At 39.8% G+C, this 14733-nt stretch overlaps 2 protein-coding genes across 2 annotated transcripts; one reads left to right on the top strand and one right to left on the bottom strand.

The window, feature by feature from the left end:
- Positions 1–536: 536 nt before the first annotated feature.
- On the bottom strand, positions 537–6424 carry LOC125022589 (probable ubiquitin carboxyl-terminal hydrolase creB). Its single transcript, XM_047609366.1, has 12 exons — positions 6366–6424; positions 6194–6259; positions 5714–5840; positions 5513–5628; positions 5331–5401; positions 5114–5239; positions 4487–4582; positions 4268–4399; positions 4046–4174; positions 3920–3957; positions 2684–2724; positions 537–2597 (listed from the first exon to the last, which is right to left on the bottom strand). Exons 2-12 carry the CDS (start codon positions 6216–6218, stop codon positions 1168–1170), a joined length of 2331 nt encoding a protein of 776 aa, XP_047465322.1. The 5' UTR covers positions 6219–6259; positions 6366–6424; the 3' UTR covers positions 537–1167.
- A 2184-nt stretch (positions 6425–8608) lies between these two features.
- On the top strand, positions 8609–11085 carry LOC125018699 (probable E3 ubiquitin-protein ligase ARI5). Its single transcript, XM_047602832.1, has 4 exons — positions 8609–8802; positions 9078–9178; positions 9791–9964; positions 10361–11085. Exons 1-4 carry the CDS (start codon positions 8721–8723, stop codon positions 10814–10816), a joined length of 813 nt encoding a protein of 270 aa, XP_047458788.1. The 5' UTR covers positions 8609–8720; the 3' UTR covers positions 10817–11085.
- The last annotated feature ends 3648 nt before the right edge of the window (positions 11086–14733 follow it).

Here is a 14733-nt window from a genome sequence, read left to right on the forward strand (position 1 = left end):
CGACTTGTTGCCTGCGTAGATATGTAAAATTTGCGCAGCAGTTCTTAACTTTCATCAGGAGGAGATACAAAGTGAAACTAAACCTTCATGGCAGCCCACACATCACATGACTTCCTCTAAATACAGGCTGAGGGGTGATGGTCCTATATCCATGTCACCGCCTGACTAGAGTGTGTTCGCATGGGAGGTATTTATGTTGTTTTTTTTAAATATTTTACAGTCACAAGGAACCATTCACAGAACCTGGTATGAGGTTGAACGGGTAAAACAAGAGGACACATATTTTAGAAGCTGACTCACTGTAAGGAAGCTGAAGTTGGTGTGCAGCTCTTCCTGCTGAAACAATCCCGTGGCACACAGAAATTCAGGGGTTTATATTAGTTTTTCATACCTCTTCTTCTCTCATCTAGTCCTTCATTTTCTCACCTATAGATGCATCTGTTCTTCTGGACCCTGTGCTATTACTCTCAAAACTGCTCCTAAATTACTTCTTTTGATACAAACAGTCTCATCTTCACAAGAAACTGGGAAGAAAAACAAGCTTTATATATCTTTATTTATTTAAATCACAGCAAAGTACTTCATATAACACAGACACGGTAGTTTGGCTCTCATCACACACTCTTTAGCAGTAGTCAGTGGGCAGTGATTTACAGGTGTGAGGTGACTGGACAGTAAACAACAATCACAGGTCATTCAAAACTGTCCTTGACGAACAAATAACTAAACACATACACATTTATAACAAGGCTGACGTCTGAAACTATACGACGTGCTGCATTAGGAGAACATTTTGGGTGTAAAAAGACAACAAATTATATGACAGGTCAGTTTGTACTTAGAATAAACGTGTTTTTCTCTGCACTGACATTTTCATTGCAGTTCATCTGTGTGAATTTCTACACACTGAATAAATGTGACTAAATCAGCCCTGGCTTCTTAAACAGGAAGTGATGTATGCAACGAGCAACTGACACCAAACTTCACATGAATATGATCAAAGAGAGGTTCGTCCACGTGGCTGCGTTCTCCATACTGTCTGGTTACTTATTGATCTGTGATAAGTGTCATTTAGCTGAAAATCACTCATTCAAAAACTAATGAGACAACATTGTCGATGAACAACAGCGTGCAGTCTAGACAATCATTTGTGTCATATATTTCATCTCAATACTTCTCGTTCACATCGTCTGGACTTTTTGGAGCAGAAACACAAGACCAAAGACAACTTATGTTTTTATTTTTTTTCTGTCCCTTTTCTTTCTTTCTTTTTTGTCTTTTTTCTTTCTTTCTTTTCCTTGGAGGTGAACTGACATTTAACTGAGTTTCCTCATTGTCCTCTCCTTTGTTTCCAAAGAGTCTTACATGTCCTTGTGTCTGTGTCTCTGTGAAAGGTGACTTATTCAGGTTTAACTTACTGACATCTTTAGTTAAACCATCTGTGTTTTGATCAGATCTTCTCTCATGACTACCACTGTTCATTCTGTGAGGTGTATCTTCTACTTCTGCCCATGCCTGCTTTGTCTTGAGACTTCTTTGAGTATCACTATGGGTTCTCTTACCTGGACGTGGCTTTGAATGACCTGCACCTCCCTCTTTGTTTTCTCTAATGGAGCTGTGCCTCACAGATTTTTCATCTGGTCCATGGTGTCTCCCCTGATCTCTTATTTCTCCTTGGATCTGTGTCGGTCCTCTACTTCCTGACAGTCCCTGTCTCAAATCTCCTCTGCTGTGTCTGACTTCCTGTTTCTGTCTCTCATGTGACCTTCCATTGTCCTCAACATACACACTACAGTGTACTGTGGATCCTCTACTTTGCACGTGCTCATCACGTCTCCTACTATCAACCTTCGGGTCCATTTGTCCCAGAGAAAAATTTCTTGATGTGTCACTGATTTCCCTTTTACACTCTGGATAATCAGTTCTTTCTTTTTGTCTAGTGTCATCAACTCTCTCATCATTCCCAGAATGTTTTCCCTTTTGCATAAGTCGATATGTTATTATCTCAGTATCTTCGTTCTTCTCCACACTGACACGTTCAACTGACATAGGTCGTCTAGTTTTCACATAGTGTCCAGTTCTCTGTTTACTGTCCTGATGTTCATTTCTGTTGTGTCTAACACTGACTAACTCTCCATTGTCCTGCTGCTGATCTTCTACCAGTGACTCCTCTTCACTCTCTTCTCTGTTCTTTTGTATCGCTGCCTTTTCCTGATCCTCTACACTTGTCGTTTCTGTACAGATCAGTTGTCTGTTTACTTCCTGGTCATCAGCTTCTGCCTTTCCTCCCATGTTCTCCTCATCATCCTTCATTTTCTTCCCCTCATCACTCCCCTGTTTGTCGACATATTCATCTTCAACATTCTTATACAAGTCATGATCCTGGTAACTGTCTTGTTCAGGCCTCCTAACATCAACTTCACTGTCTGGATTTTCTACATTTTCAGATCGCCCAGGAGGTGGAACTGTAGGAACAACACTGACTATTTCTGGTACATTTCTGTCGATGGGAACAGACGTTGTGTCGTTGTCGTTGTCATCTCGATGGGGGTTGGGTTGGACACCTCCACTATGGGAGAGCCTGCAGCTGTCAGCATCTGCAGTGAAACAAAAATAGCTATGAAATAAGGTGAAGTACTAAACAGTTAGATGGCATCATTCGTAATGAAAGTGTATCTCTTACGTTTCATCTTCCTGTAAAACAGAAGGTAAGCACTCCGGGATCTAGAGGGAGAAATGTGAAAAGAAAGAAATGTATAGCTTATGTGGTATCCAGGGGCATTTTCGGGATGTGGTCATTCAGAAAATAACAAAACATTCGATCCTCTTTGAAACAATTCCTACGGGAAAAATGATCTAGAAAGAAATCAAGTTTCTTCAGCTTCTTCAATAGTTACTTGTGTGCTTGACAAGATTATGTCAGTCTTATGCGTTGTGTGTTTCAAACCGTGAAACCGGATATATCCAAACAAGTTCAAATGTGCACTTGTTCAAATACATTGAAAAATGAATTCATTTCAATATGATGAACTTATTATTTCTTATTATTTCTTATTATTTCGGCTGGTGATGAAATTTGGTGGATGCCTAATACCGATTAAATAGTTAGCTTCAAAAGGAACATCACCTACAATACACACAGTTACATCAATTGCAGGTACACTAGACTTTTCTTAGCGCTCTGCATCACTGGTTTTCAACTGGTCCGGCTTGAGGATGCTTCACTGCACCCCTTATTGACAAATCAAAAAAAAAATTTAACTTCTCAAATTCATTGAATGGAAAGATTGTTCAGTCTGAATCTGAGACACTAGAATAGAATATCAGAGTATGAAAACACAAACAAAAGAAATATAAAGATAAACCAAAACAAGCAGCAAGCGGCGATGCTAGAGAGGGAACTATTCCCTTTTACCGACAATTAGCTGCAAATGTTGTTCTGTTCAGTGACCACTTCAAGCATTAATCATAAGGCTGACATGACAATCACAACATTTCACTGACAGACATTTTTAACAGACTCAGATGGTGTTTTCATTCAAAACATGTGAAATAAAAAGTGCAACTTCTGGAAAATACTAACAAATAATTCAATAATTTTAATTATGTAGCTTTGTTTGAGGATGTTCACTTACTGAAACTATGACAACCAATACTGCACTACGGAAAAAAGCCTAAAGTCTAAATGAAAGTGGACAGTGGGCGGTGTTGCTGTAATAAATCAGCCCATTTAGAGATGTCTGTGTTTCTGTGTTTTTCTTTTGACTTTTTGGTGCTGTTGCTACCGTTGGTTTCACCAAAATTTAAAACAAAAAATAATTTTCTCATTTGTGTTAGCTTGGGAAGGCTTAGCCTTGCTAGCCCGTTTATACCAGCTGTCCAGGTATACAGTGGTGATATGAATGAAACTAAAACTCACGTCTCAGTGTTGTCCACCTGGAACGGCTGATAATCAAACTGTTGATGGAAGAAATAACAAAACACAACATGATGAATCCATTATTTCACTGTAACAACTCAGTAACACTGAAGGGAAGGTGGTTACCAATGTGACCCTGGTATCATCGAAGCGGAACCATCTGTCTCCAGGCTCATCTTTGATTGTTGCTGCGTAATGTCCACTCATCAGATCACCAAAATGATCCACAACTGCATACAGTTCATATGTCTGACCCTAATCAAAGCAACAAAAAAGAGACAGACATTAAAATTAGGAATAAAAAACAAAGTATTTGTGATCAAATACTGATAGACTCTGTAAATGTACCTCTGGTATCTGAAGACTGTAGGGAACAGCCACAACACGGTTGATTTTGAAGTACTTCATGTAATAGTAGTTGAAGTCAAACCTCTTCAGCAGCAACATCAAAACTTCTGGATGGTTCCTGATTACATATTGCTGAATACAATAACATGAGAAACTAGATTCAGGTCCAGAAATCAGGTTTGTCTTTGAAGTCAGAAACATTCATGGCTCTTTACTCACAGTAGTAGCATCATTTTTGTCATCACAGGTGTCACAGTACATCTGATTGTCTCCGTTGAATACTGAAGCCTTGAAAAACTGCTGGATGCCGTCCTCCTGAAACATATACTCAAGTCATCTACTTCTGATCTCAGCTCTGACTAAAATGTACAAACCAGTTTCTCTTTCTAAGAGGAATCTGAGACAAAGAGACGATCAAACGGAGCAGAGAACCAGCAACAAGAGAGAATCATCTTAAAAGTAATCTACAGTTTAATACAAAAAGCAGCAGAGGAGTACTGATTTGGTTTCAATCAGTGGCCAAATAAAAGTGGCCTTTCTGTTCCACCTTCTGTACCTTGGATGTAATTAGACTTACATTGAAATGACCAAATACAGAAATGGAATGCATCAACACACAACAAATACAAAAACACACTAAAATAAACCAAAACAACAATGGAAATGTTTCCAGGGCAACTCTAATAGTGATGGACCTGACTGGGACGTGCCAACTGTACAAAGCTTCACAATCTTTGTAGTCGTTGACATTTGTTACTCATAAGAGGTGTTGGAAAAGGAGCTGACATGTCCGTTTTCATCATGGTAACATGTTTTTTTCTGGAAATGGAAGAGAACCGTTCTTACCACACTATAGTCTTTGCTGCTGGAATCCATCAACGCGAGAGGAAGATGCCAAAACGGCTCAGTGGTGCCAGACTTTGTATCACATTTACAGCAGGTGGTCTCATGTGTCAGCTCCCCGCGAAAGATCTGGAAACACAAATATAAAGAAACCTGTAAACAAGTGTTCATTTCTTTTATCCATCTTGTAGACTGTCTTTGGTGTTGATGCAGTGTTTACCTGAGATGCCTCAGGACTGGTCAGTCTTAAAATCTTCTCAAAGTACTCGGCAGCATCCTGTTGTTCATACACTGAGTAGAGAGACAAAAGGTTAATCAATCAGTTAAACAGTAAGTACTATTGGTCCTGTGACACACAGACTATTCATAGGTTGTGTTGTTCTGTGTGTTGACGTGCTCTACCTTTGACAATGCCCAGCTTCTTTCTTATTTCAGATGTGTCTGTTGTACGTTCTTGTAAGTTCTTAAATAAGTCATTGAGGTCATGGTCAAAACACTCTGTGTTTTCTTCTCTGTACCTAAATAAAAAAACATACATGAGTGACTTAAAGACACACTGAACTTTAAATACATTGTAAAGTATGACGTTGGAGAGTAATAAACCTTTTCACTGCTTCTCTGAAGTCTTTGGTCATGAACAGCACCTGCAGCACACTGTTCAAGTAACATGTTGATCCTTGGTTCTTCAAGCCGTGGTAGGGGGCTTCTGTCTTCATTCCATTACTGAAAACTGAACAAGCAATGGATTCATGTGATTAGTGTTTTATTGTTATCAGGATTGTATATGGGGGAAAAAAAACACTTCAACTGATGCCAATAATTAAAATGTAGTTTCAATACTTCTGATCTTGCACATTTATCTCTGTCTCTTTGCTGTGTTCCTTGTTGCTTTAACTATTCTTGGCATGTATCCAGTTAACCTTTGAACTGGTCATCGATTGGACAGAGTTAAAAAGCTCATAAAAGAACTTCAGACACCATTACTTGGTTTGGCTGAATGAATTTCACGGTTCATTATTACGGAGTGTGGAATGAAAAAATAACTGAAGGCTGAAAGGCTTTCAGAACCCACTGCATACTTACTAGTACTGTAATCAGCGACATTCATTTCAAATCTCTAGAGGATCAGTTCACTTTTACAACGTTGAGCTGCAAAACAATTGCACGTTGACAATCAATACATCGCATTTGCTTTGATTTGTCATTGTGGATTGACGAAAACAACGGGAACGTCAAAGGAAAAAGATGAACTTACCTTCAGATGTGAGACACTTTCACGACATTACTGGGGACGCGGACGGGGCGAACAACAAGCAGCGAGTCTCCAGCGAAGTTAAAACCCTCGGACGCTTTCTGTTTCACTTACCTTGCAGCAGACCTATTGCAGTAATGATGCATTCAGGCGGTGTCGGTTTTTTTCTTCTTTTTTTAATTATTATCGAAATACTCAAGGATTACCTGGAAAAAACTGTCAACCGACAATATCTGCAGATTGAAATTAGACTGTATCAAAGATAAAGGACGAGAACCGTTACTGTATGTGTTTAAATAAACTATGATGTAATCGGACGCTCCTCCTCTGCTTGGATGACTGGGACATATTTGTTTAGAAGTAGAAAATGAACGCAGCATATGCTATAATTAAATAAAGCAGATTTTTTTTTTTTTTTTTTTTTTTTTTTTTAAAGGCAATACGTGCAACTCAAATGTCAACATTAAAATGGGAAATTAAAGGTAAGGCTGACGAAAGTCACCATTAAACCAAATTGCCCAGATAAAGGGGTAAAAAATTAACATTTCACTCACAACTTCTTTATTTTTTCAAGGGGAAAGAAAGGCCTTATAGGCTGCAGAAGCCTGCTTTATGTTCTGCTGGGTATAGCCTGCTTTGTATTGACATTTCCTATTTTTGAATAACCTTTTTTAGCCTTAGCAGCTAAAATCAGTTATGTTAATTTTGATTAGTTTCTATCTTTTGTCCCTCTTATGTAAAGATATGTTGCCTGCTGCTGTCACTACCACTTTTACTAGACAATTAACTGATTTTAAGGCTTTTTATTTATTGTCATGATATTGTGGGGGTTCTGGAGGCCTCCTAAAATGTGCACACTTAATCAAAGACCAGACATCGGAGAGAACACAGTTTTATTATGTGCAACATGAGAAAATGACACTTCAAGTAGTCCGGCATAAAACGATCATTGGCATTAAAAACCAAGCGGCTGAAGCTTTCAGATTTGTAAACGGTATAGGAAGATTTTAAAGGAAGCAGCATCGTTAGTGGCAGTGGTGTGGTCGGAGACGGCGTCAGTCAAACCGTCAGTCCTCCGGGAACCTTTATCGTCATGAGGATGACAGACATGTTCTGGACTCCGTATTTAGACAGCTTCTCACAGTCTTCATCCAGCCTCTTGTCAGCGAAGATCAGACTTATGTTTTCTTGTCCTGCACAGAGTGACACACACAAAAAGGCATATTACTTAAAACATGACTGCGTGCAGCACAATACAACTCAAGGCCGAAGTCTCCTCAGCTGATTGGAGGATCAGTGATGAGGAAACAAAGTACAAGAGGAACTTAAACCCGTATTTAAGCAAAAGCCTGTTATGTTTCACACAATACTCCTTATGGAAAAGTCCGAACAATGTATAAACTGATAGAATAATATAGACTTGCATACTTTCACTTCTGGTCGAATATTTTGCGGCCAACACCTCTGTACTTTAAACGTGACAGTTTGAGTTGGAAGTGAAAAGTGTAAAAGTAAATTTAAAACATTCCGACACACCTGGAAATCAAGTTTGGTTTTGATTATTAAATTCAAAATAGTGTCTCGGGGCAAACATGCGCGTCTTTACCTGAGGACTCGGGAAGCTTCTGAGCTATCTTCTCCTTCAGCTGCAGCACTGTCATGGTCTGCATCTGCTCCTCGGTGTTGCAGAGATCGATCATCATCTTCTCCCCCTTAAAGCCGTGAACTACGACCTGGTAGATCTTGCCCATTGTGCGCTGTTGTTGTTGTTTTTGTGAGCCACTTGTTGCGCTCCTTCCGAGTCTGTCTCTGAGAGTGAATAACTGTACAGACTGCTGATTGGGCTCGTCCCTCCCCATATGACGTCAGGGGGCTGGGGACACTTTCACTTTCCTTTCTATGCTTTTTATTATTACTATTTAATATTTATTATTAATATTATTATTCCTTGTCATTCTTTCTTTTGTTGCTACACCAAGCACTCGGTTCTGGTGCATTTGAACCTTCACAGTTGCCTTGCCACAGTTTACTTACTCTACAGGACTGAACTTTTCCCGAGTATCTGTGGCCTAACCAAAGGTGAATGCCTTTCTATTTTAACCTCGGTCTCTGCTGATTAATGGAAACTACCGGTTATTCCAAGACATCGTCTTGTCACCTGGGCGTGTTTCTTTTCCTCAACTGCTTCTTTGCTTTCACGTGGGTTCCTGTAAATACCCCTCAGAAAGTGAAAGTGTTTAACCGACGGACTTGTTGTTGGGTCGCGCAGTCTAAAAAAAAAAAAAAAAAAAAAAAAGGCAGACAAGGGTGCAGACGAGACGCAGTTTGCCGCGGAGAGCCCAGCCGATCTGAAGCAAAATGACCACAGTGGAGAAGAGATATGACCCCAAAGACACCACGCTGAAATTTGTCAACAGGCCAGATGATCTGGATCCACTTCGTAAGAACTTTTTTAACAGTCGCTGTCTTGTAGCGAGCTCCCTTAAAATCACATTTTGAATTTGCGCGTATTTCATAATGATTGCGCTGATTTCATACCAGAGCCAAATAAAGCGGCCGCGTGCATTTAGTGTCATTTTGTCTACGTGCTAGCTGTGCATGCTGATATTTCCTTGGCGTTTTTCTAAAATGAGACAGATGGAATCTTGTTGTGTTAGCTGTGCAGCGTGATGGTGATGTGTTGAGTTCAATGTCTCTCGTCGTTGTGCGCCTCAGCCCCTGAAGAAGGAGACTTGAATCTTAGAGCAGAGATGTCCTGCGGCCACGCCGTCACCCCGGAGTCTCTCACTGGATGGTGTCGCAGCCTGCTGGATCAGGTACTTTCCACCATCATTAGCTTTATAGGCAGGTTTTATCCATTTATTTATTTGTTTATTTTTCGTTTTGTCCAATCCTGATTTTCTATGTCGATTTAAGTTTAGCTCTGTTTGAAGTACTGAAGTAGTCTATTATTTTGAATTGCTGGAAGGAATAGTTACTATAGACGACGATTTAACAATGCATACTATACATTTACTTACCAATTGATTAGGTGCATAAGAAACATAAACATCCTTCTACTGTTACAGCCCTACACTACATCAAATCTCCTGAAGGTTAGGGTATTCAGTATTACTTTTTCTTTGTCACTGGGCTATAGGCTAAATAACAGAAACACTTATGTCTTAAATTCACCCCAGTTTAGCAGCAACACAAACTACATCTTCCATAAAGAATTTCATTCTAACACTGTTTCCATTTATACTGAGCAACCACAAAGAGGCCTTATTATAAAACATTGGTTTTAGTAGTGCACCTATTGATTCTAATGTAACTTTACAGTTAGGAGAAAAACTTAGAAGTTCACCTCCACCAAAAAGAGATTTTCCCCTCATTTCCCTGCATCCTTGCCTGGGACAGTAACTATATGTATGTTATTTTAATTTCAGGGCCAGTACAAATTCAAGTGTCCTGCTTTGAAGACCGGCACCTTGCAGAAGTGTGGCGCTGTGTGGTCCTATCAAGAGGTGCGCAGGCTGGCTGTGCTGACGGCTGAAGAGATGGCGTATTTTGAGGAGAATATGGCACGTCTGGCCGCCACAGAATACTGTGAATATAAGTCAGTAAGTGTCCTGCTACGTTCTGAAAAACCCTGCAGACTTACAGCAGACATGCAAGACACATAAAGCTAGGCCAGAAGCACTCTCATATCTGAGTTCTGTACTGAATGTATATGATGTTCAAACTAACAGGCAGCTCACATATTCAACCTGGGGAAGCTAGACTGGCTCAGTGTGAGCACGTACTTTGGACTAAAGTGCCATATAAAAGCATCATAAATGCAGCCTTTGACCTTTGGACAAGTAGCTGTTTCAGTATTTTTGGTGACATAAAATAACAAGGTGTAAGTTCCAGTTAATGGTATGAGGGGGTATGAACTTTTTCATCTAATGCTCAACATGGAAATAAAGACACATATTTCCTGAAATGTTCAGCTGTTCATTTAATGCCTCTTACAGTGTCCTGGGTGTAAAAGCTACGTGGAGAGAGAGGACCTGACTAACCTCAGTGTGCGCTGTACAGTCTGCACAGCAGACATGAAGAAGGTGTACGAGTTCTGCTGGCAGTGTCTGAAGCCTTGGAAAGGAGCAGCTCCACGATCCGATCGCTGCGACAACGATGGCTGCATCAACCACGACTTAGAGCTCCTCAAGAACTGCAACACGACCGTCCTCACAGAGGTGCAGGGAGTGACCGCCTGTCCCTCCATCCGAGTCTGTCCCACCTGTGGTCAGAGGGTGGAGCACGACAAGACAGGCTGCAAGAACATCATCTGTCCTCGCTGCCAGGTTGAGTTCTGCTTTGTGTGTCTGAAGCTGACTCCTGAGTGCCTGGAGACCAGCTCTTACTTCATCGCCTGCAGTGACGGTGTGGCTCCCAGGCAAACATCCATCCCTGTGTGGCACAGAAACTAAACAGCTTCACACACTCATTTATTATTCATGCATGCTCACAGCTGTCTCCTATCTGGTTAGAATTCATCTTTTATTGCATCAGACGCGAAAAACATTACAGACCTGCTTGTTTGTGCACATTAAATGACATTAAGACAGCTGCATTCTCTTATTACTTCACTGTGTTTTATTACATGCTGCATTAAAACTGCTACTGAAGATTGTTCCCTGATTTAATCACTGCATCATTTAATAAAGTTTCTGTCTAAATAAACACACACTGAAATTCATGTTAATATCTCTCCTGTATGTTGGACTTTATACAACAGATTTAAAATAGCTAGTACAGTTTTTTTTTATTTACAATGGCTATGACCCGTTGTTCAATGCTTTTAACACTTTTTCAAAACTCTTCACACAGTTACCACAACATCAGCCTGTGTGGGGTATACAGTTCACGCAATTCTTCTTTTGTCACAAAATACACACATTTTACACGTTTAAAATTAGTTTCAACTCCTTTTACACATGAGCTCAATCAAGACCTAAACAGTACATGTTAACTTTCACACTGTTTGTCAATACAAGCTACCATCATCGACCATGGGTTGTCACGTAGAGTAGCACAGTGGCATCCATTGTCCGGATTTTTCGTGCGACCAACAGGTAGATTACAGTGTTCACTGTATTGTATAAAGGCCTTTCCTACTGAACAGTGTAACATGAATTACAGTAACTGTATTCTTCTGGCCCCTATAGTAATATATAACTTCGTTCCTCTAAGGCTTTAACGTTTACGTCCATCAGGGGCAGGTGCAGGCTTCTGAATGAAGAACAGGAGCTTGCCATTGTCAACATGGTGATTGCCAACAATGAAATAAAACTGAAAGAAATTCGGGCCAATATTTTACAAGACAACCTTGTCTTTGAAAGCATCACAGCAATCAGCCTTACATCTATTTCTCGGACTCTGGCTAAACACAGAGTCCTGATGAAGCAACTTTATAAATTCCCTTTTGAAGGGAACAGTGTTCGCATCAAGGAACTCTGTTGGGAAGCTGACTGGAGCGGCATAAGTAGGAGGCAGATTCAAGGCCGTTTGTTTAAAAAAATGATCGCAAGGTGTTTATTTACATGTGCTTTTAGCTTTGTTGTAGCAACAAAAGTATAATCAACAGAAAAAAAGATAACTGAACAGTTAACTGAGTTGAACTAAATAAAACTCAACTTATAACAAATGCAAAATTCAACTTAAATCATGTGTAAATTGCTACACCTGATCAGCACACTGTTTCCCCCCTGACAGACAAAAGGCCCCTGCCTAAATAACCTCTCCTCCTCCTAACCCAGCCTCGCTGGAAATAAGCAGGAAATATCGCCGCACTCCCTTCTTTAACTCTGGCCACATGGTGAGTATGGTAAGTAACACAATTGAATATCAACATAACTTATTTTAACAAGAAGTAAATCAATAAACTATAACTAAATCTATTATTTTAACCAAGATGTTGAGCTACCAAATATAACCAAACATAATACAAAACACAAACAAACCCGGAATAGTCTGTATCTGCAAAATGGTGATTACTGATGGGAACATAGCTGAAACAAACAAGTATGGTTAAACTAAACTAACGATGGTAATAATGAGACAAATGGTCTGACCCACTTTGTCACAAACTCCATCACCAATATGTCCAGGTTAGGTTATTATTGTAAATCCAAAATACACTGTACTAATAATGTGTTTTACAGTAAACTGCTATGACCCTATATACGTAAAGTACTCTAAATCATTTACATACATTTAGTTCGATTGCTTACAGAGAGTCATGGAGTTGGAGACCAATCAAGTCCCACATAACATAATGTACATTGGTGAGGCTGGCTTCAACTTGGCCAAAAAACGTAGGCGGGGCAGAAACATCATTGGTAAAAGAGCCACGGTTGCTGTGCCTGACCAGAGAGGAGCCAACATCACCATGCGTGCAGCAATATCTAACAATGGTGAGCTCCTGCATAAAAGTCAAATTGGCCCCTTCAACACCAAACGCCCTCTCCAGTTTTTAGAAGCTGTGTGACAGACTGGTCCCTGAGGGGGAAAGGGTGAGTTGGGGGGTAACTTGCTAGTATATGTGATCACCTGGGACAATGTGGCATTCCACCATGCACATGCAGTCACAGCTTGGTTTGATGCCCATCCCAGGACGATGTCCCTTTTCCTTGCCCCTTACTCCCCTTTCCTCAACCCAATAGAAGAAGTGTTTTCCAGCCTGGAGGTGGAAAGTATTCGATCACCATCCACATGACCAAATGTGATCAACATTGACCAACCTGGATGCAATGGCTGCTGCATGCCAGGATATCACAGCAGACAACTGCCAAGGGCTGGATAAGGTATGTAAAAAGATGCTTCCCAAGATGCTTGGCCAGAGAAGACATCAGGTGTGATGTGGATGAAAATATGTGGCCCAATGCTGACGACCGAGCAGATCAGTTTTTTTATTTCTTCCTTTTTTTACAGAGACTTTTTCTCCTCCTTTTTCTTTTTGTGTATTTGACAATACAGTAATTGTGATGGCTGCACTAGCAGCCCCACAGCCACATCAAGATTGGTAACCCCTGCACACGACACACTTCAGTTTGGATTTGTGACACTTCTACATTCATATGCACATCAACAAACATGTAAATGACCACACATACATTTTTACATACATATGGGGTTATTTGAATAGTTTGAGTTTGATTTAATTTAATGTTCATTTAACTGGTAAATTAACTGTCCTGTGTTGTTTCTTTCGTTGTTAGTTATTGTGTTATGATGTCCCCCCTTTTGTGTACTTGGCCTAATCAGCCACTCACTTTATAATTATAGGCTGAGTTTAGTTTTGTTTATTTGACCTCTTTTACAGGCCTGGAATTAATTATTTGTTCTTGAAATTTGTTTCTCATTTTTTTTTGGGTAAATAAATCCATTATTTTTCAAAATCCACCTGCGACTCCTCATGCTTTGCAGCTCGGTCCCTCACAGTAATGAATGACAGCTAAATGCTGATTTGTTTTCTCTCTTAACTCGACTGTAAGTCATTTTCATTTGCCATATAGTAAAGTGTTTACTGCAAATCCTGTCATTTACTATCTTCTGTTTTCATAAACGTTCTGGAAAGTTGCCCTGACATGGGCTGTTCACTTTTTGTGCCGAGTGTTGTACAGAAAAAAGGAACAAAAATCATGCCCAACAAATGAAAAATGAAACATTAATTTACATGTATGATCAACACAATAATCTGTTGATTGTAAAGGAAAAAAGTAGATTTGACACATGCAAAGTGATTCAGTTTGTGTTATTCCATCAGTTGTCAGTGTTTTTTATGACGCTGTGACTGACTAAATGTTTCTGTTGGAAGACAACGTGCTTCAGCACTTTGGTAGATTTGGTGAGCTGTGTTAGTGTATTATTGTATTTTGGAAGTGTGTGTCTGTGTTTAGTTACACTGCGTGATTTTGAGCATGAAATGAACTGTTTGGAGAATTGTGATGTGTGTAAACAGTTTTGAAAAAGTGTTTAAAGTCCTAACAAATGGGTCACAATGGTTGTAAAAAAAACTGTAAAACACAAAAACAGTTTAAGATGGTTTTAAAAACAAGAAGAGAACAAGTAGAGTGTGTGTATTACAGATATTCACACAGTGGGGATGAGTCTTCATGCAGTGTATGTACAGCGAAAGCAAGCCTGATCTCTACTGACAGAGAGATAGAGAGGGAGAGAGAGACAACGCACTTCATTCACATTCTTTAGACGTTTACAAATATTTTCAATAAAGCATCAATAAAGCATTCAAAAATGATTTAAAGGCACAAACCTGGGATAATGTGTATAACAGTAATCACACAAACAGGGCATATGATGAATTCTTAAGTACATTTAAAAGGAT

Source organism: Mugil cephalus, chromosome 1, assembly GCF_022458985.1.
Source record: "Mugil cephalus isolate CIBA_MC_2020 chromosome 1, CIBA_Mcephalus_1.1, whole genome shotgun sequence".
Taxonomy (NCBI): domain Eukaryota; kingdom Metazoa; phylum Chordata; class Actinopteri; order Mugiliformes; family Mugilidae; genus Mugil; species Mugil cephalus.

Bases quoted from the DNA above. Each gene is read 5' to 3' on its own strand.
- LOC125018699 (XM_047602832.1), top strand. From the start codon at position 8,721: ATGACCACAGTGGAGAAGAGATATGACCCCAAAGACACCACGCTGAAA. The intron at 8,803-9,077 runs GTAAGAACTTTT...TGTGCGCCTCAG, and splicing joins AGATGATCTGGATCCACTTC to CCCCTGAAGAAGGAGACTTG. The intron at 9,965-10,360 runs GTAAGTGTCCTG...TGCCTCTTACAG, and splicing joins AATACTGTGAATATAAGTCA to TGTCCTGGGTGTAAAAGCTA.
- LOC125022589 (XM_047609366.1), bottom strand. From the start codon at position 6,218: ATGAATGTCGCTGATTACAGTACTA. The intron at 5,841-6,193 runs GTAAGTATGCAG...TTGCTTGTTCAG, and splicing joins TGTCGCTGATTACAGTACTA to TTTTCAGTAATGGAATGAAG. The intron at 4,400-4,486 runs GTGAGTAAAGAG...TATTGTATTCAG, and splicing joins ACAAAAATGATGCTACTACT to CAATATGTAATCAGGAACCA.